General features: G+C 38.8%; 1 protein-coding gene across 4 annotated transcripts in view; it reads left to right on the top strand.

Annotated features, from left to right (window-relative positions):
- The first annotated feature begins 10 nt into the window (after positions 1–10).
- The window catches only part of CNST (consortin, connexin sorting protein), a 62,147-nt gene continuing 40,355 nt past the window's right edge, over positions 11–21,802 (top strand). Inside the window, exons 1-3 of one of the 4 annotated variants that reach the window (XM_064445821.1) lie at positions 13–159; positions 766–995; positions 14,263–14,700. In XM_064445821.1, coding sequence (XP_064301891.1) covers positions 14,313–14,700 — 388 coding nt within the window. In that variant the 5' untranslated portion in view covers positions 13–159; positions 766–995; positions 14,263–14,312. Of the gene's footprint in view, positions 160–765; positions 996–14,262; positions 14,701–21,802 lie in introns of all 4 variants that reach the window. The other 3 variants (XM_064445822.1, XM_064445823.1, XM_064445819.1) reach the window with 3 other exon arrangements.

A 21,802-nucleotide genomic window follows, 5' to 3' on the forward strand; every position in this document is an offset into this window, starting at 1 on the left:
TTCCGCTCTATCGTCGGAGGTCTCTCGTCCCGCCGTCCTCTCTATGGTGCCAGCCGTGCACCGCCGGCAGCCTGCGGCAGCGGCAGGACCGTCCCCCTCACGTACACGCCATGCCGGCTGGCGGGTCCCGGCCGCCCGAGTCGCCGCAGCGGAGCTGAGGTGAGCTGACAGCGTCTTATCCGCAGGAGGAAGGGAGATGTTTTCCCCCGTGGCGCGCGCGCCGCCGCCTTCCGCTCGTCCCGGCCGCCCCCGGGGGCTACGGGGGTGTCAGGGCCGCCGGGCGGGCGGCGGCGAAGGTGCTGTCCCCGCCGCCTCGCCTTCGCAAGGCGGCGGAGACAGCACCTTCGCCGCTGCCCGCCCGGCGCCGGCGGCGAAGCTCCGCCGTGAGGTGAGCGAGCGAGCGCGGGCAGGGGTTAAACGGCCGCGGCGCGTGGCGGGGGAGGCCGGTACCGGGATGGCAGGTGCCGGCGCTGCGGCTCCTTCACCCGGAGCAAACCGGAGGGATAAAACGTTGTGACGGCGCTTGGCCGATGAGGAGAGAGGGGCGGAGGGGGAGGAGGCAGGCAGATAGCCAGGCAGCCTTCGGCCGGCAAGAAACGCTCTGCCGGTGGAGCGGTGTCTGCTCGGTGTGTTGGTGGAAGTCCCAGGAGCTACGTATTTAGTTTGAGGTTTGCCTGGGTGTTTCACGGGAGGCTTTGATCTTCGCGTCTGCAGCTAAATAGTCACTTCGGGACTTGGTTCTTTGTATCACCCTGCCGCCCTCAGCAGGTGCAGGATCCTGCTCCGGCAGATCGACGTCGGTCCTCGTCGGCTTCTTTCTGCCCGACACCGTCTTGCAATTATGTTTTAGACAAAACCAGTAATTCAGTACTTTCAACAATTTCCCTAACGCCTTAACGAGAAATAACTTTAGGACCATCTTCAAAACGTATTCAAGTTCTGCGAAACTGGAGTTCATCCTTCAGAGATACTGTGCTAAAACCTGGCGGTGGCAGGTGAGTGGCTGCGGTGTGATGGAGTTTGGGGATGGCAAGAGAGAACCCCTGCTCCCTCCCTAGTCAGTGCAGAAGCCAAGAGTGATCTGGCAATCACAGAGTAGACTGGTCTTCAAACTAATGGCTCAAAAGTTGATTTTCTGGTTTTGTTTCTGCAAATTTTGTGCAAATTGCTTAATTTCTTATGCCTCGTTCCTCTGTTTGTAAAGTGAGAAATTAACATGTGCCTACTTAACAAACAAAGTAATTTTGTTTGACATATCTCTATCAAACAACCTGGGACAGAAAATTGTGGCTGTGCTATTCTCTGGCAGATGTGTGTGTGGCGTGGGGAGGGGCTGGGCTGAATTTAGGAAAGATTGCAGATGCCTCATCAAATGCAGTAGTTCTTCATAACTGCAATTTAGTTTTAAATACTCTGCTCTTTTACACTGAGTGCTGTAATAGTCTTCCCTGTACCTCAAGGGGAATGGACAGACTGTTCAGCTGGATGATGGGATAGACCTCAATCCATTTTTAAACTGGACTTTATGTTTTTAATAGCTTTTTTGCTCTCTTACTAATTAGTCTGATAATTCAGTAATTCATAGGACTTCTAGAACATCGAGCAGAACTTGGTTTTCTTAGAGCAAGTGTTTAGTAATGTTCTAATTCAGCATTCCTTATCAAAGTTTATTGATAGTTATGGCCATAGAAATGTTAGGTGTAGTTGCTGTATTACCATGTTGTATTACATATATTTTTAAGGCTTATTAAAGGATTTTGGAATTTTTTGTTGCCAGTCAGAGCACTCGGGAGTGCTAGGGTCTTGTTTGAATGGGCTGTTCAGAGTAATCGAGATTATTCAGAGGAGTGCTTGCTAAGAAAAGCCGAAATGCCCTGACGTTCTTCATACATTAGAAATAATACGCTCTTCATGTTTTTATTTACTTTAGCTTAGCATTTGCCTGCATTGAACCATAGATCTCTATATGATAAATCTATGGGTTGGTTTTCTGCTTCCCCTACCCCCCAAACTGCCAGATATATACTGAATTTTGCATGTGTAAAGGGCTACCTTTTCCTGACCTAGTCATTTATGAAGGTGTTGACTGACTTGAGAAACTGTTGAGACCTTAGGAAAATGGTAAGTTTTGTGTATTTTTTGTCTAGAAGTTACAATGCAGAAAGTTGTTTAACACATTAAAGTGTATCCCAAGGACATTTGAATAGTTATTTTTAAGTTAATAGCTGACAGTGGCATATATTTTCTGGGTTAATTCAGCTATAGCCACATGCAAATATTTGAATTTACAGTCTTACCTCAGTCTTATGTCTTTGTAATTTAAGTACATTTTTGAGTGCTCTGAGATTATTGTTTTCTCCTAATTATTGTTTTTGAAATAAATCGGCGAAGGAGTCAAAAGGGTTACCTGTTTGATTGGATTCCAGCCTATGCTTGAACCAAAAGAGCTAACTAGTTGTACACGTCAAAAAGATCAGTAAAGAGGTATTTTTCTTCACAGTGGTTCTAAATGTCTTTTGCATTTACTTTTACTTGGCTCCATTTAAAGTTTGTTGGGTTTTTTTTAAGCTAATATTAAAGTGTTAGTCTTTTAGTATTATTTTGCTATGTATTAACGATTTAGCCATAGCAAATATGGACAAACATTTCTGAGGAAGGGGGGAAATTGCAGTAGTACATACATCTTGATCTCAGTTTTTTTCACACTCTTATGCCCATGCTTCATTTTAAGTACAAATTCAATAGAATTCCCATCTTGCACAAAAGAACCCAGGAGGTACGTGAATGGAAATTTGCAGGATCGTAATTTTTCTTGTCTGGGTAGTGATACTTATCATTTGAGTTTCATATTTGGCTCAGAATACAGATTAGTTTGTTAGTGTATAATTGCTTTAGAAACTCTTTATCTTTTTATTTTATTTACCATATCCCATTTTATCATTAACTCATTGTAAAATTTAAGATTCATTCTTAATATTGATTGTTTTTAATTGGGCGTATATTGAAAGGTTTGCCTGTTACCAAATACCACCTGTAGTATGAATTTTGAAAAAAGCTTCTGTTGAACTGATGTTCAGAAAAAGAGCTGAAAGAATCACTTAAGTGTCTTATCTTCAGTAATGTGAAAATAAAATAACCTCTGATATGCTTGAACTGGCAGAAACATCTTTGTGCCTTGCTGAGATGCAGGATGTCACAGAATCGTTTTCACTTACTTTATTCAGCAGACTTCCATAATCTTGTTGTATTGCTTTGGATGGTGACCAAGGAAAATAGTAGGAGCAGTAAGAGATTTCTTCAGAAGTGCTGTAAGCACTGTGCACTCAGGAAAATAGTCTCTAGGAAGAATTATTTTTAAAAAATTCAATCAGAGTGTAGCCTCATTCTTTTGTCCTATTCCCTGTCATTGCTGTCCAAGCCTATACATGAACAAAGGGTATGTCCCAAACACTGAAGTAGCATTTAATCCTCTTGCACAATCTGGTTTGAGATCCAGTGAGTTTGCAACCTGTGGGTTGTATTGGACATCTTCCTTCTAAGTGAAAATCAGTCTTTATAATGAGGTCAGCAATTTTGTGTTCAGAGCAACTATGCTTTATAAACCCTAACTTAATGCTTTTTTCTTTGTAATCTTTTTGACAATGAAAAATGGCTGGACACATGGATTTGGGGGAGAGGGGTAAAGTTTTTTGGTGTTCGGCCAAGCTATTAGTAGTAAGGGAAATACGGATCCAAGGTTCCTTGGAAGCCTGCCTGCTCCATGTGACAGTGTAGCTTCCAGTGTAGCACAAAAAACCTGATTAATAGGGAATTACTGCCCATTAAAAGTGGGCTAGATCAGTTGTGCAGATCACTGGACAGTGAGTGCTCAGGTACCAGTTAAGTGAAACTATCAAGTTGTTTCTTGCTGGAGATTGTTTCTGTGCACTAGGTGTATGACCATGTATGTTAATATAAGCTTATTTGGAAAAAAATTATGTTAAACCATTCCTCCTTTGCTATTTTTCTGTTATAGTAACATGCTGTTTAATAGGAAAGCATTTCTGCACCATGTGCAGATTGACTTTGCAGCCTTACTAACACTGCAGCAAAGTTCTCAACTGACAAAAGAGCCATTCAGCACAAAAATAAACATTTTTAAATGAGGTGATGCCTTGAATTCTGTCCCCACTGATGTTAATAACAGTGTCCATGTCTTATTTTCCTGTATAATGAACACTAAGCAGCAATATTTTTGACATTTTCAGTGGAGAAGCAAAGGGTTCTGTAGTGTGAAGACTGTTGCATAAGCTGTGTATTGTAAGGCATTTTGGCAGGGGTACAGACTTTCTCACTCTGTGCTATATCTGTTCTGTGTATACAGAGAAACTCAGTCCCTAGGGCTATCAATCTGGCATCTTTCATCAGCACTAAATTTACTGCATATATTTTTTATGGGCATTCAAAAAAAAAGGGCTGTTAAACCTTTGGGGACAGGAGTAAAAACATTCAAATAGGTGCATCTTCTGTTTACTTTTCTCAGAATTCCTCTCCATTGAATTCTGACGAGCACATTCTGCTGACTCTCAAATTCACCCAGCCCATGTTTGTGTGTATATCCTGTCATAAGTCTTTATTTTGAACGCTTTGGCAATCTTATATTGCTCAAGAACTTATCACGCTAAAGAGGTTTTTTAATCTTTTTTAAATCATTTATCTACTTACTATATAACTGTGATGTCTTTGAAAATGTGTTGCGAACTTATAAGGTAAGTTTATAGGAGAAATTATGTTAGTGTCAAATATTTCTGTAGACAAATTTTGGTGTGTTGCAGGCTTGCTTTTTAGGAACAGAGTTGCTTAGAAGCATGAAGCTTTTTCTACTGTTGTTCCAATACACTGCTCCATCTGTCCAAACTGAATTGCTAATGTGTGGCCTTATAGCGTAAGCTTTAACACTGCTTTTTTCCGTCCATGGGATTAATTTAATTTTCTTGTTTTATTTTGTTTGGAAAAATAATATTACACTGCAGGGCAAATTCAAAGTAACTTCGGGATTAAAACAAAAAAAAACCAACTAATCTGGGGTTTTTTATATCTTTGTAATATGAGCGTGTTTGGAAGATTTTTAGGTTCATTTGATGAATATATTATTGAAATAATATGGAAATTTGTAATGTACATTTTGGAAGTTCTGTTCTAATGGTTAAAACTTTGCATTTCGTGTGTTTTTAGCCTCAAAGTGAGGGCATGATGATCTTAGCGCTTTAGACCAACATTTCAGCTGGACCTGCATCACAGTTCATGTGTTGTTTATTCTGTTGTTATGGTTGGCTACTGGCAAAATAAACAAATCGGGGCATATCTGTCCCAAAACTGGGAAGTTTGTAAGTTGTTAAGTAATATTTTGGCATCTTCCTTTATTCATGTCTTTATAAAATAAAGTGGCATTCACCGTGCAGAGCTGACACATTTGATCCCAGGAAGATTTTATGACAGCTGACATAAAATTACCCTTTATCCAATGTTGTTTTTGTAACTGCCTAGTTTCTTCTCTGGATTTCTCTTTTTCTTATGGAAGACTATCAAAGTCTACTGTTTCAGCGCTGAAATATGACATCATTAGTACAATGAGAAATAGCAATCATTCCATGTGTCTACAAATTGTAAATCTTCTCCTTTCTTGGTATCATCTAAACTACCTTGGTTTGGGTTTTAAGTGAAATCAGTTTTTACCCTCTTGTAGTAGTGGTGCTGTTGTATTAATGTTTGTGATATTTGGGACTTTGTAATGGAAAGATGCTTTTTTAATGGAAACTATGACTTAAAGTGGCCTTGATAGTAAGAGTTTTCTGAAAAACTGATCTAAGACAAATTAGATCTCTGTTTTCAGACTCGGGTATTACAAACATGCATTCAAGTTCTAATAGAAAAACTGATAACTGTGTGCTTCGGAAAACCTCTCCAAGATCTATTAATCAAAAGTTATGTGTAAATTATTAGAGACAGCTCATATAGCCAGCATCTATTTACAAAACTAGAGCTGAAATGAATTACCTTAATCCTGTTGGAAACAGAAGAGTTCAAACAGCACTTAAGGCTAAATTCACCGCTGGATTTAAGTGGTTGCAGCTTCATTAACTTCCATCAAGTTATACCATTGATTAATTTTGGGGGGATTGTGATTTGTTTAGCATGGGCCTTCTGCTTTATCCATGATTAAGTTCTCACTCATGCATTTAAGACCAAAAAACTTGACCCGAATTTAAGTCCTTGTATGGTTCCCTTTACCAAAATATCTATTTCACAGTCTTTTTAAAGTATTCCTTTTTGTTATATCCCTATGAAATAAAGTAGTATTTTGTGGTTAAGAAATGCACGAAAGACGGTGTAACGGTTTTACTGACTTTATGGAGGAGGTTCAGAGCAAAGAAAGCATTTGATCTCAGTCATTTGTATCTGACCCTGAATAATGCAGAAACTAGACCATCCTTCCCTTCTGAAATATAAAAGCAACTCATGTAAGATTTTGATAGGGCCGCTGGATATTCTAATTCTCTAATGATGACAATTATTGAAGCTCTGACAATTAACTCTGTTCTTAATTAATCTTCCAGTTGGATCTGCAGGTTTAATAACAAAGGGACCACAAGTATGTATATATACTTGTGGACAAGAATTGTTTCATAAATTTTATAGACAGATTTCCATCCTATTTGAGGTTGCTTCTGACCTTGATATAATTTAGGACCTAATATAATATTTTGACTATGCTAATTTTCTTTGTATGGATGAGGGCTATAAAACTTGCTCATACCTCAGGTGTAAATTAGAGAATTCAATCTCACTATGAAATTCAGCTGTCAGAAAGTATTGAACACTCTTGTTTCTTCAGATGGGCAATTTTTAGATAATTGCCTTATTATTCTTGAATCTCCATTTCAAGGGACTGTATTCTGTCATCTCTGCCTTTTCATATATGTCTAAAGTTGTTACCTGAGATCATGAGGGATTTTAGATCATCGTGTGTTTTTTAGCTACCTCGTATGAGGTGGAAGGATGCATCAGCTTTCTCAGATCCTGGTAAAGTAAAGATCTGGATAAGAGTGAGATGAGTTGATTAGTTCCCATAAAAATGTGTACTGATTTGCAGGACTTTCCCCTGTCCCATACGAAAAAAAGTACCCATCCTAGAAAAGAAGGGTAAATTTGTCTGGTGGGCAATTTTTAATTTTTGTTATACTTTCTAATCAAACTTGTGCACTTGTTCTGAAGTGTAACAACAATCTGGGAGTTGTTAAATTAGAAAGAAAATAGAAAAATCAAAAAAGGCAAATTATTTCATCTTGTAAGACTTAAGGAGATTCCTGCATCCCAAGGCAGGGCCAGTTACTCATAGGTTATTCCTGACCAATGTTTGTCTGGACTGTTTATAAAAGTGCTGCAGTGGTGGGAGTTCTTCATTCTCCTGAAACAGTCTATTCTACTGCCTTTCTACCCCTACCTGAGATACGTTCTGGTGTTTTGCTGCAGACAAGAAAAAAGAAAATGAACACATCAAATGGTGAGCTCCCTTTTTGTTCTTATACTGTTCAGTGAAAGTTGTCCTAGTGAAACTTGAAACCCAGAACTTTTCAGACATTTGGGAGATTGATCACTGTGTGTTTTGAGTGCTGAAAAAGCTTGTTAGTTCAGATGAAAATTTCATGCAATCTCATCTGTTCTAATAAAAGATACTATTTGTTCCCAGACAAACCTCTTGTATTTGGCAGCTGACAGAAGCATGTTTTTATAGTAATGTTAAATGTGGAAGAGTAGATTATGCCTGGCAGTATGTTTATTATTGTTTATTAAAGCTGTGAATAAGCAGTATGACTAGGAAGCTTAGAAGTTGAAAATAGCATGTGGGACTTCCTCTCAAAACCGCACTATTCCTGCTGTTTATAGCATGCCTTCAAATGCCACTGCCACTTGAGAAATGTCACTTCAATGTCAGGAAGTGCCAAACAACCAAAGTGTTCATGCTCAGACATTTTTGTAAATTCAGTGAAATTAGATAAACCACTCCTGCATCTGAATATTTCGTGGAGGGCAGCAGACTTAACAAAATGGAGAGAGAGACCTCCTAAACCATGTATCTGACACAGAAGCAGAAAACACGTATAAAGATATTTTTACCCCTAGTTTCAAAGCCAAACATAGGGCAAACTGAACAGTCAGGAGGATGTTAATGAGATTCACTCATAACGAAGCTATCCAGTAATGGGATTGTACATAAGACTATCTCATGAAATGGTAAACTACTAATGAGTCTGTGCTAAAAGACAGCACAACAGCATGGTAATTTTTTTCTGCAGAGATGTCAGGTTGGGTACACAAATATTTTTATTTCCCTTTCTTTAGAAACAGCAGCATTCCAACTGTTAAGTGTTGCACATAAAACACAATGCAGCAGAATTCTGTTAGCTGGAAGTGGTCTGGCTTTGTGAGATGGTTATAACTAAATTAATTGCCTACCTTCTTTATCCGTTGTCTCTTTCCTTCTGCAGCAAATTGTGTGGTGTTCAGGTACGTCTTCAACAACTAATACTTTTCTCTGCTTTCTTTCTTGGTTGTGGTGAAGCAGGGGGCACTCTGAAGCAATCTGGTGATAACGTTCCAGGTTTCTTTAGGTGTATCTTGGCTTCTACATCAGCAGAAGAAGCAAACGGTTGTAGTGAAATTGCACTAGCATGTTCTCAAAAAAACATATGGGCTTTTTGTTTATTAGCTCCCATAACAGCATAGTAGGCATTGTCCTTTTTCTTGCAAGCTAAAGAACTTATAATGCGGTGTTGTATGTAGTCTTTAGGTACTGCCGTGTAGCTACTCTGTCGTGTAGAGTTTCCTCTCCATTGCTGCATCTTCATTTTGGTAGTAAATATAATTGTTCATAAAATGAGATTAATGTTCTTCCTTGTATGCAGAAATTAATGTGCAATAATAAGAACTTGCAGTACATGTTTTGATTTTGTATGGCCGTGATAGTTCTCAGGTTGGTTTGTATCAATTTGTAAAAGATTATATTTATCAATATGAAATGAGATACTAACATTTAAACGTGGTTTTGTAATGTATCTTTACACCAGCTATCAGAAAGATCAACAGATTTATTCTTTTTAAGAAATTTATGGTTTACGTTTAGTCGGTCTTTACATTTCAGTGTTTCTATGGTTTTCCCCTTTTGTTCTAGTGGTAGAAGCACCAGCTCTGTAAAGACAACAGTTTAAAAAAAATCCTGTTTCCTTTTCACAGAATCAGCATGATTTTTTTTTCCTCTAGGACTTGTAAAGCTGCTTGTATTAAAAAAAAAAACACTAAACTAAAAACCTGCAACAATAAAGAAAAAGAAATTCCCTTAATCCTAGGTACTATCTATTTTTTACCTGTCCTTAAACTTGAGACTTGCTTAGTTCCTTTAGAAGTATGGAGATTTTACATCATCTCTGGACAGCCTGTTTGGTTGTTTATATGGCAACCTTTTCTAGGTTGAATAACTGTTACCACGTGTAGTGCTGTCCCTTCCTCTCTAGAACAATTACCTCACTGTGATCTAAGTTGTGCACAAACGAAAAATACATGGCTGTCACTGATGAGTGCCTGGTAGGACATAATGAATCCTCTTGTGCCTGTAACACTGTATTAAATCTCAGGAGAAAAAAAAACCACTTGGTCTCTTGGTCAGTTTTCTGTTTGCTATCTCTTAGTGAGATGCTTTTCATCAGAGTGGAATGATTGGTTAAACGCATCAGAACAGGATGACTAGATTAATCCCTATTTCATATAGATGTGCTTCATTTTTTCTAAAAGATATGGTGTATTCTGTTTGTCTTAACTGCATGTTATTCCTTTTGGAGCACTTATTGCTACAATTAATTTTTTAATTAAATCCTCAGAAATACTTATGACTGCTTCCAACAGCATATTTTATACAGCTATTGTGTTTTATCGTCAAAGTTAATGAAAAGATTTAGTACTCTGGGGACCAACCTGAAATGTCCATTCAATTTGAATAGAGCAATATAGGTGATACAATGGGGAAACTGACTTTCAAAGAATTAAAAGACTTAAGTCTCCCTAATTAACATAGAATAATTAAGTGACATGAGAACGAGAGCAGGAAAATAGTGTCTTTGGCAGAGGAACTATATGAAGGCAGTCAAATGGAATAAAAAAATTATTTGCCATAAACTTTTTGAATGTTAGAACCTTTTTAACCTTTTGCTGGCAGATACGGTGTTACGATCTTGACCTGTTCTCTAAGATACTTCTGAGATCAGTAAATGAAATACTATGCTGTATATTCAGTAAACATTCATAAAACCCATCAGCTTTCCAGGATGGAGGAGCTGTGTTAGCATGAGGGTTTGGGGGTGGAGGGGGAGAGAGAGGGGTGTTGTTTGTTTGTGGTTTTGGTTTGGGGTTTTTTTAATGCCCTCTTCACATTTCGGCCAGGCCAGGAAAGATCCTAGTTCTTCCCTTTTTTTCAGAATACAGTCCAAACAACTGTATTTAAGGTTATGTTTCCTTAGTAAGGATAGATTGAAGAAAGGCTCTGTACACACAAAAAAATGAGCAACTTAAAAAGTTGTTGAAATTATATGAAGTTATTTGAAGTATGTGTAAGAGAACACTGAAGAGCATGGGCTTTTTAAAATTTAAATTGACCTAAAACAGAAGTGAGTACGGTGATACTTCTGTAATATATATACTGTTTGTCCTAAACCAAACAAACATACAGCTAATTTCTTCAACACAGACTTTGTCTTTTAGTGACTTCTCAAGTATTTTCTGTCATATTTTTGATTTGTGCTACAATCACTATGATTATATATGCTAACTGCATGAATCTGCGTGGCAGCTGGAACTGAAGCACTTTCACTCATCTGGACCTTTTAATAGAGGTCAGCACAGTTCTACTCAATGTTAGCTTTTATTGCAATTTTGGGCAACCAGTGAAGGGAGAAGTGCCTCAGAGCAAACAAACTTTTTTTTTTTTCTTACCATGTTTGTGTGTACAATTTATTTCAATGGCAAAACAGTAAATACAGTAAATGCGTGTCAATGGTCTGTTAAATCTAGTTCAAATCACTAGTGATTTTAACTCAATTTTTGTTTATAAACAAGTGTTTCTACTTGTGTTTTTAGGCAGAGCTAAAGTTCATTCTCACAGGATTTAACCTCACTTTAGTACCTGCCTAGTGCTTTGGTACAGGCAAAAGGAATAGCAGATAGCAACACTGAAAACCAGGAAGGAAAAAAAAAAAAGGAAAAAAAATGGGGTGGGGGGCGGGATCCTTTTAAAAGATCAAGGCCAAGACTGTTGTAAATTCTTTGAACTAGCTCTTTCTGGATTTTCATTCTCTCAGGAGTCGTAAGGGTTGTAGAAAGGAATGGATTTTCAGGGCTACTTTTGTTTGGAGAAATATTGAGTTTCAAACAATAAACCAAGAAATGTTGATCTGTGCTAGCTGCAGAAGCTCTCCAGCCTCTCAGCTAGAGACAGACTATCATTTTAGCCACATGTTAAAAGGAAATGAGTTAATATTTTCTATCAAAATGTTAGCTTCCTCTATAGAAAATGTCACTTGTCAAAAGCATCTTTTCCTCATTTTGCACAATCTAATAGGAAACACCTTGTTCAAATGCATTCGCATTTCTGTTGCCCTGTGATAGCTGTTGAAAGGATGAACTGATGTCTACTGATAGAAGCAAGAGAGTGATGGTAGGACTTCCTGATTTTTAATTACTGCTGGTAAAACTAATTCCCCGTTGGCTTTGGGCAATTTACTTCAACCTCTTTTGTTTGATATATCATTTAATCTATGAGCTGGGGAGTACAGCAGTTATCATTATTTCATATGCTAGGAAGAGTAAGAAGTGAACCTTTCAAGTTTAACATGGTGTTTGGGATTTTTTTTTAATGCTTTGGAAGAATTATCATCAATAAATCAACGTAACTATAGTGTGGGTGTCTGTAAAGAATATCTTCTATTTCTGATTCTTGCCATTCTGATTAAAGTTCTGTCTTTCTTTTAACCTTTCATTTCGTGTTTAACTCTTTCAGAGAAAAGGGCTTGATTAAGGAGCATCCTTCTGATGAACAGATGCATTCTCCAGATATGTATCTTCTCTAGAGTTCCCTTCTTTGTCTTCTGGGCTCAAGAAAAGCCAATTCTCTTATCTAGTTGCCAAAGGAAAATATGACTTGCATCTCTAGTGTACAATTCATTAATCTTCTAGAATAAAATAGACTATTTCAGTTGGAACGGACTTACAACAATGATCTAGTGCAACTGCCTGACCAATTCAGGGCTGACCAAAACTTAAAGCATGTTATTTAAGGGCGTTGTCCAAATGTCTCTTGAACACTGACAGGCTTGGGGTATCAACCACCTCTCTAGGAAGCCTGTTCCAGTGTTTGACCACTCTCTTGGTAAAGAAATGCTTCCTAATATCCAGTCTAAACCTCTCCTGGTGCAGCTTATATGTAATAGGATAGGCAGTATTATTTTGCTAGACTGGTATGGCTGGAAATACTTAACAAGTTCTTCAGATTGGAAGCAAAGCTGGAATTGTCCTAGCTGGCGCTGACTTTTGCTTTTGTGTTGCCCAGCTGGTGGTGATGGTAGTTTGTCACCCTCTGCATGTTTCCCTGGTACTCCTCACAGTCTATTTATCTAGCCTCTCCTTTGTATGCTTGTCTCTGAGGATGTTATTGGAGACAGTGTCAAAGTCTTACCAAAGTAAAGGTAAACAGCATCCATTGTTCTCCCCACCTCTGCTGAGACAGTCACCTCTTTGTAGAAGCCTATTAAGTTGGTTAAGCGCTATTTACCTGTCATAAATTCACACTGACTGCTCTTGATGAACTTCTTGTCCTTCATATGTTTGAAAATGGTTTCTAGGATTACGTGTAATATCACCTTCCAGGGATTGAGGTGAGGCTGGGCAGCTTGTAGCTCCCCGAATCCTCCTTCTTGCTCTTCTCTAAGATAGGAGTGATGTTTTCTTTTTTTCCAGTCCTTTTAGCAACTACAAAGGTATGGAGGAATAATTCAGGGAAAATCTTTTTAGTAATCTTTAACAGAAATAAGTTTTTGTGTGTGAATTTATTGTCTAAGGCATTTTTTTCCATTTTCCTGCAATTTGAGTTCTTCTAGCAAGCAAAATGAAACATTATCTTGTATATTTAGCAAGTGTGTGTTTCAGTTTTTTCAGTTGTATATACCAGGATGTAAGATTAAAGAAGGCTTGGTGAAGACAGGTTTCCTAAAATGCCTTTTCATTTAAAGGAAGGGATAGGAAATTGCTGTAGGAGGTTTATCTAAGCTCTTCTATAGTACAAGAGTACTTGCTGATTTTTGGCTTCACTATTTAAAATGTGAGCTAAATCTAATGGAGCTGTATTTCATCTATATAGTTCCTAAGTCAAACCAGCAGTATTGCCATGCTTCTAAAAGCTAAAGGTAGGAACCAATGCAATAACAGACCTGTGTAAGTACCATGTAACTGCTTCTAAGAGTTACCCTGTTTTTCTATGAATATGCATCTAATTGCATATTGCAATTGTTTAGAGTGGCATACTCACAAAAAGGGAAAATTGACCCCTGCTGAGAGCAGGTAGGGGATTAGGTTTTTTATTAACAAACCATCTGCTTCTGTGTATAAGACATGTTGAATGTTTTATTGAAAATAAAGTGACAATCTGAGTTAATAAACAGGTTCTACTTGCATCTAATTCTTGTAACAGAGTTAATCTATCTGCATATTTGATGTGATACCATCACTGACATAATGAAATCTGTTCTGCTTTTATTCCTCCCCGGTTTATTTTTATTTCAGGCGAAGTATGATCTTATGTGACAAGAATGCTTTTGTTCAGCCATGGATTTAAAGAGGGGTGGTGGGGGTGGGTTCTGTTTATCTTTTTATTTTTCTCGTTACCTCAGCTGTAACACTGTGAGCACTGCTCTAAAGATCAGCTGTGCTTTTGGTCAGGTAACTGGAACCAATTATAATTGGATAAAAATACAAGTTCATAGATTGTTTTTTGTATGCAGGTGTGCTTTGCTTTAAGACTTACAATGGGGTAATGGATTACTGTTTGAAAGAATGTCCCCATACTTTTAAACTGTATCACTTGGCTAATGTGATTCTTTATTGTCTGGCATTAAGTACAAGGCTATTTATCCATTATATTATATATGTATTATAAATGCTTCTGTTGGTTTTATATTTTAGGTCTAAAAATATTCGGAGGGAGATTAAGTGGTTCAACAAGTAACGCTCTAATGGATGACAGAGAATTTCCACCAAATGATCTACAAATAGACTCAAAGGACAATATTCCTGCTGACTATAGGGTGGAAAGTTTGGCATCTCATTTGGTTTCTTCAGCTGATGAAAATGAAAATCGACTTGACAGTGATGGGAATGAGGTTCTGACCAGTAGTAGCATTGCTATGGGACGGCAGGATAAAGGTGAGCAGGACAGCATCAATAATAATGAGAATATGGACAGTGGAGACTGTACCCCAAGCTGTAAGGAAAGTGAGACTGAGAGGAGATCTGTAAATGTCCATATGGACCCTCAGCTGGAGGAAAAGACTATTACAGAAAAGCAGCCAGGTGGAAAAAGAAGTCCAAGAAGCAAAAGAAGTTCCAGTAAAAAATCTAAAGGTACTTCATTAAAAAATGTTTTTGTTCTGTTTGCTTAAAATAATAACAGTGTAGTTCTTATCTGTGAACTAATAAGAAAGATATATTTCAATTGTCACACTAATTATTTTTAAAATTTCACTAAAGGGTTTTTTGGGGGGCGGGGTGGTTCAGAACTGTTAATAGTCCTAAATCAGATACAACTCTACATGTTTTTACCTTCTGCATTTAAATGTCGGCTATGTAACAAATGGAATATGTCAAGGGAGCACAAGTAGAGGGAGGTGCAGAGTTTCAATATGGAAATTGGGCTGACTTCCAAATCAGAATAGCCAGGAATTCAGGCAATATGTTTTTGGTCATTTTAACGTCATGCTCAAGTCCAAGATTTTGGTGTCTTGATCCAGTGTCAAGATTTGTTATCTTGGTATGAGTACCAATTAACTTGATCTTAGCCTGCTGTTGTCAAGATTTACTTACGTTTTTCAAAGCTTAATCGAGATAGTCCTAGAGCATGCATTTTGGGTAATGAGCTGTTCAAAAATGTGTTTCTACCAATTTTTGATGTTACTTCTCCTTAAGATCTCTCGGATATGAATTGGGTAAGCAAAATGTAAATGTTTACTACGTGTTCTTATTTGAGATGCTTCTTCCCTTTCTGAATGACTAGGATTTGTCTGCATCAACACAATGTGTTGTTATTATATTAGGTTTTTGCCATAAATCATAAAGCTTACGTGTCACAGAGCTGCAAACATATCCATTAAAATCAGTGTGTTTCATCACGTAGGTATCTCTGAAAGTTACTTGGAATAACTGAATCATGCCTGCTTTTTTTTTTATGCTTTTTTTTTTAATCTAAAGACTGAGAACAGGATAAATTTGTCTACTTAAAATAGACAAAATACAGTTTTCCTGTGAAATGGCAAGTCTTTTATGGCCTAATCTGAAAACTGATGATGATCTTGAAGGATTATAAAATAGGTAAAGAGCGGAGAAGGAGGAAGCTTTGTGTTCCATATCATGTATGCATAGGCGAAATCTAGAAGGGGAAAATTACATTTTCTAGTAGAGCTAAGAGGATCCTGAAATCTGTCATCATAGGGAGAATGAGTTCTCATTAAATGATGCACAAAGTCATTAAGTGTGTATTTCAACTGTAGATTTAATGTTTAAAAATTGAAGAAAATACTAAATTAAAACAAGAGATTGGCAGAAGTAATTGAGAACCAGTCACCTGTATGACAGGAATAACAAGTTGATGAAAGGTGACACAGGCGTGTGGACAGAGGCATCTGATGCACTATGAGAGGAGGAAAAGGAGAAATTCACCCAAACAGTGAAAGTTAAACTTTGCTTGTATTCTCTCTCCATTAGTTTGTATTCTTGTTGATAAAAGCAATCAACTGATGCAGAAATACCACAAAACAAGCTGTGCGCAGTAGATGGCAGTATCAAGACAAAAAGCAGAAATGTAAAATATAGAAAGTTGCATGGAAAAATCTAGACACATAAAATACCACAACAGAGAATGTCCTGTCTGCAAAACCCTTAAGAGCTTTGTTGAATTCATATGAACAAACTCTTACTGTACTAATAAAGAACCTTAACTGTTACAGAAGGAAGATCAAAACATAAAATTACATTGTATCTCCCACTGATAATGGATTACTAATTTACATTTAGCTTTTTAGGTATTCTAACATAATGTTTCTCCTGTTTCCACACAATGTAGTGACTGTGTCAATTTCTTGATGCTGCAGATGTCTTCATTTTAGTGAAAATATTCCATTCAATTTAACACCAGCTATTTTAAACAACTCCCGAGTATCCCTCTACATAGAAGAACCAGACTAGCTTTCTTGTCTTTATACCAACTCAGCGATAAAGGAGAAAATAATCAAACCTGAGTGGATGGTCCCTATGTGGGTGACAGCAGACCACCACACAAGCAAGCTGGAATCACAAACTAAATACTTGCATGGCATGTATTATGGTGATTGCTTTTTGTCTGTTTGCTTGCTTTTTTAATTATTAACTATAGAGAAATCATGAATGAGTTATTTTGACTCATAGCTAAAGAAGAAATTTAAGAATCTCCTTCTCTTTCCCTGTTAGGTTTGCTGTTAAATGTTGCTGTTCTGGAAAAGATGACATTTGACTTAAAAAGCATGTTGTTCATATTTGTTTTCTTGCTAGTGACTAAAGCAATGAACCTGGAATATGGAAAACTACATTTTACTTATTTTTATTTATTCGGGACTTGCTCAGCAGAAGATTGGTGATCATTAGATAAGCCAATCTTCTGCTCTGGACATGTTTTTACTTTAGAAGAAAGAGTGAGTACTCAGGCTTGCAATGTGTTTGAAACCCTCTAAATGTTTGCCTACAAAGCGAAAAAAAAAAAGGTATAAGTATTTGATTATTATGTTTCTGTATGTGCTTGGAGTGTCTCGGAGCTAGAATTGTCCTAGCTCCTACAATCAATAGACTCAATGCAAGATTAAGAATCACTATATCTAGTTGAAGATTCACCTAGTTGAATATCCTGCCCCTGACAGTGGCCAATAGAGGATGGATAGGTAAGAGTATAAGGATAAGGCAAAGAGGTAGTGATTTGTTCCTGTGTTCTCCTTGCCATCAGCGATTATCCACTCAGGACTTCCCCAAGTGGGAATTGATGGAGTGTAATAGCTTACGGTGAATTTGTCACCTGACTTGCAGTTGTTTTTTGAGTCCATTTCAGTGTCCTAGAGTAAGTAGTTCCAAGATCTCACTTATGCCTTGTTGGAAGAAGCACCTCCTTTTAGCTGTCAGATGCTGCAGTAGAGGTATTAGAGTGAACTGACAAGTCTATGGTTTCCAGATCCCAAATTCTCTCACCTTCTTTTTGTATACTAATAATAGTTTTGAATAGACTGTGATTATATCTGTTTAAGGAGGATACATGTGATCAAAGAAGTGGTGTAAATTTCAGTTGATAAATTTAAACTTTGGTGATTATTCATGCTTGGATTCCTTGTAATGAACTGTACTAACTTTAGTGCAGTAGAGGTAGTGATTCATGAAGTGTCATGTGCTTCAATGTATTTTTATAAATGTGGACTTCAAATTATCCCTGTTCTCTGAAAATAATTTTGTCTTATTCCAAAAGATCGGTAACTTAATACTATAAAACCACAATGTGTAATTCCTTAATGTGGTATAGCACAGTAACTTGCACTTAATAATTTTTCCCCAAGTTAAATTCGGCAACATACACCTTTCCTGTAAATCATTCAAGTTATTTCTTGAAGCAGCTTGAACGTGGGAAGTGGAGTGGCTGGGATGGATTTGGTGTTGCAGCAAATTAAATACATGAATATAAACTAGTCAAATTATATGCAAATTCAAGCAATGTTGTTTTATTTATGGTTTTGTGTTGCACTAAACAAGATTTTGAGCTTGCTCAGTTATAATTGTATCTTTACTGCCACCAATCCTGCCTTAAAATCTCTTATCTTAAAATTGAAATATTTTTTTAGATACTTGCTGGTCTTTTGGTTTTTTTGGGTTTGGGTTTTTTTTTAAATAGTTCTTGAATGAATCAGTCTGAACCAGCTTTCTGGTACTGAGTACCAAAGAATGTTTAAAAAAAGAGATTACCATATGTTTTCTGTACTAGAAACTTCTGTTTCTGGTGGCTTAAGCTAATGCTACTGAATGTGAAAATTAAAATTCAATTAAATGGAGGACAACCCCCTAATATTATTTTGATAGTAAATGCCTCATACTTGTACATCTGACTTATTCTCAGGCAGGTGGCAACAGCATCTTAATTTCATATACTTGCATTACTGACAAAACAAAAATAGGTGAGATGTTGAAAAATGCGTTTGTCATTTTTATTCACAAGGTCTGTGAAAACTGGATCTTTTTCCAAACATAAGGATGCTTCTTTGAACTCTCAGGGAAATTTTCAGAAAGCTTGCTTCTTCCCATGTCTTAGGAAACATTGGCATCCCCAGCTGGGCATAGAAGATGTCAACTGAAACCTCTGAGAGCCTGGCAGAGCAGAAGCTTGAACCCAGCACTCTGCCAGATTCCTAGTGAGTGCTCTGGCCTTTGGAGGGTTGATATCTTCTGTGGTTTTTCACATTTATTGTCATAAAGGCTTTGGTTCCATACTTGAATGGAACAAAATATCACAGAATCCCAGGTTGGAAGGGACCTCAGGGATCATCTAGTCCAACCTTTCTGAGAAGAGCACAGTCTAGACAAGATGGTCCAGCACCCTGTCCAGCCAAATCTTAGAAGTGTCCAATGTGGTGGAGTCAACCCCTTCCCAGGGGAGATTATTCCAATGGGTGACTATTCTCACTGTGAAAAATTTCCCTCTCATGTCCCATTGGAATCTCTCCAAGAGCAATTTGTGTCCATTCCCCCTTGTCCTCTCCATGGGACTCCTTGTAAAAAGGGAACCTCCATCTTCTTTGTAGCTACCCCTTAAGTATTGGTACATGGTAATGAGGTTCCCTCTAAGCCTCCTTTTCTCAAGGCTGAACAAACCCAGTTCTCCCAGCCTATCCTCGTATGGCAGCTTCCCAGTCCTTGGATCATCTTGGTGGCCCTTCTCTGGACCCCTTCCAGCCTGTCCACATCCTTTTTGCACAGCAGGGACCAGAACTGTACACAGCACTCCAGGTGTGGCCTGAAAAGCGCTGAGTGGAGTGGGATAATGACTTCTCTATCTCTGCTGGTGACGCCCTTTTTGATACAACCCAGCATCCTGTTGGCCTTCTTGGCCGCAGCAGCACACTGTTTGTTCATGTTGAGCTTCATGTCCACCAGGACCCCCAGTCCCTTTCCACAGAGCTGCTCTCCAGCCAGGTGGATCCCAGTCTGTGCTGTACTCCCAGATTATATTTTCCCAGGTGCATGACCTTACACTTGTCCTTGTTGAACTTCATAAGGTTCTTGTTGGCCCACTCTTCCAGCCTATCCAGATCTCCCTGCAGAGGAGCTCTCCCTTCTGGAGTGTCTACTTCCCCACTCAGTTTGGTGTCATCCACAAACTTCATCAGGCTACACTTGATCCTGTTATCCAGATCACTTATGAAGATGTTGAATAACATTGGGCCCAATATCAATCCCTGGGGGACTCCACTTGTGACAGGTTGACAATCTGAAAACAGAGCTATTCACCACCACCCTTTGGGTGCCACCTGTCGGCCAATTCCCCACCCACTGCACAGACCACTTGTCTAGGCCATAACGCATTAATTTCTCCAGGAGGCGGCCATGGGAAACTGTATCAAAAGCCTTGGAGAAGTCCAGGTAGACAATGTCCACCACCTGCCCCATGTCAACCAGGCAAGTCACTTTGTCATAGAAGGCCACCAGGTTTGTCAAGCACGATCTGCCCTTAATGAAGCCTTGTTGGCTTTTCCCAATCACGTGCTTCATTTGACTTGTGATGGCCCCCCAGAGGATTCGTTCCATAACTTTCCCAGGGATTGAAGTAAGACTGATGGGCCTATAATTACCCAGATCCTCCCTCGAGCCCTTCTTGTAGATAGGGGTAACATTTGCCTTCCTCCAGTCCTCTGGGACATCCCCTGTTCTCCATGACTTTTTGAAGATTATGGAGAGTGGCCTTGCAATGGTGTCAGCCAGCTCTCTCAACATCCTTGGGTGGATGGCATCAGGGCCCATCAATTTGTAGGGATCAAGCTCCTGTAATAATTCACATACTAACTCTTCCTTCACTGATGGTGGGTCTATGATTGGATCAACCAGCAATTTCGTTCCCAAAGCCTGGGACCCAACAGTGTTGGTAAAGACAGAGGTGAAGCAAGTCTTGAGAACCTCTACCTTTTCAGCATCGTTGGTGATTGACTCTTCTCTCCTGTTTAACAGTGAGCCTATGTTTTCCTTCTGTTTCTACTTGTTGTTGACATGTCTGAAAAAACCTTTCTTGTTATTTTTGATATTTACAGCCAGTTTCAATTCAAGCTGGGCTTTTGCTTTTCTAACTGCATCTCTGCACACTTTGGCAGTGCCCTTGTAGCTCTCAACTGATAATACTCCACTTCTCCATTTCTGGTATGCTTCCCTTTTGGATTTGAGTAGACCCAGGAGGTCATGGTTGAGCCAAGGGGGCCTCTTGCTCCTCTTACTTCCCTTTCCTTTGTAGGGGATAAATTAGGTTTGTGCTTCCAATAGAAAGTTCTTGAAGAACTCCCAGGACTTGCTAGCTCCTTTATCTTCCATGGAAGCTTCCCACAGAACTCCCCCAACTGAGTCCTGAGAGAGCTGAAATTTGCTCTTCTAAAATCTAGAACCCTTGTCTTAGAGCTGACCTTCAGCATGCTCAGCAGGATCCCAAACTCCACAATACTGGGATCGCTGCAGCCAAGGCTATCACTAACCGAGATACTACAAAGCAGGTTTTCTTGGTTTGTGAATAGCAAGTCCAGCAGTGCCTCATTCCTGGTTGGCACATCTAAAAGTTGTATGAGTATCAATGTATGGAGTAAATATCAATGCTTTGCAAAGTGAAAAAACTTAATCCTTGTTTCTTAAAATGTCAGAAATAATATGTAAGATACTAGTCTTTAGTAAAATAAAATCTGCTTTGGACAGTAAAATTGATTCCAGGAAAAAGCAGTGTATTGTGCCCTTTTCAAGAACATGGAGGGGGAAAAAATAGCAGTCTTAGCCCATAACACCTGTATGATGATATGGCATTGTATCATGGTTTAACCCCAGCCAGCAACCAGGCACCACCCAGCTGCTCACTGGCTGCCCCCCTGGTGGGATAGAGGAGAGAATCGGAAGAGTGAAAGTGAGAAAACTTGTGAGTTGAGATAAAGACAGTTTAATAGGTAAAGCAAAAGCCGTACACACAAGCAAAGCAAAACAAGGAATTGATTCACTCCTTCCCATCAGCAGGCAGGTGTTCAGCCATCTCCAGGAAAGCAGGGCTCCATCACACATAGCAGTTACTTGGGAAGACAAACGCCATCACTCCAAACATCCAGTCTTTCCCTCTTCTTCCCCCAGCTTTGTATGCTGAGCATGACGCCATATGATAAGGAATATCCCTTTGGCCAGTTGGTCAGCTGTCCCAGCTGTGTCCCCT

The sequence above is a fragment of the Phalacrocorax carbo genome, chromosome 3 (assembly GCF_963921805.1).
Source record: "Phalacrocorax carbo chromosome 3, bPhaCar2.1, whole genome shotgun sequence".
NCBI classification, from domain to species: domain Eukaryota; kingdom Metazoa; phylum Chordata; class Aves; order Suliformes; family Phalacrocoracidae; genus Phalacrocorax; species Phalacrocorax carbo.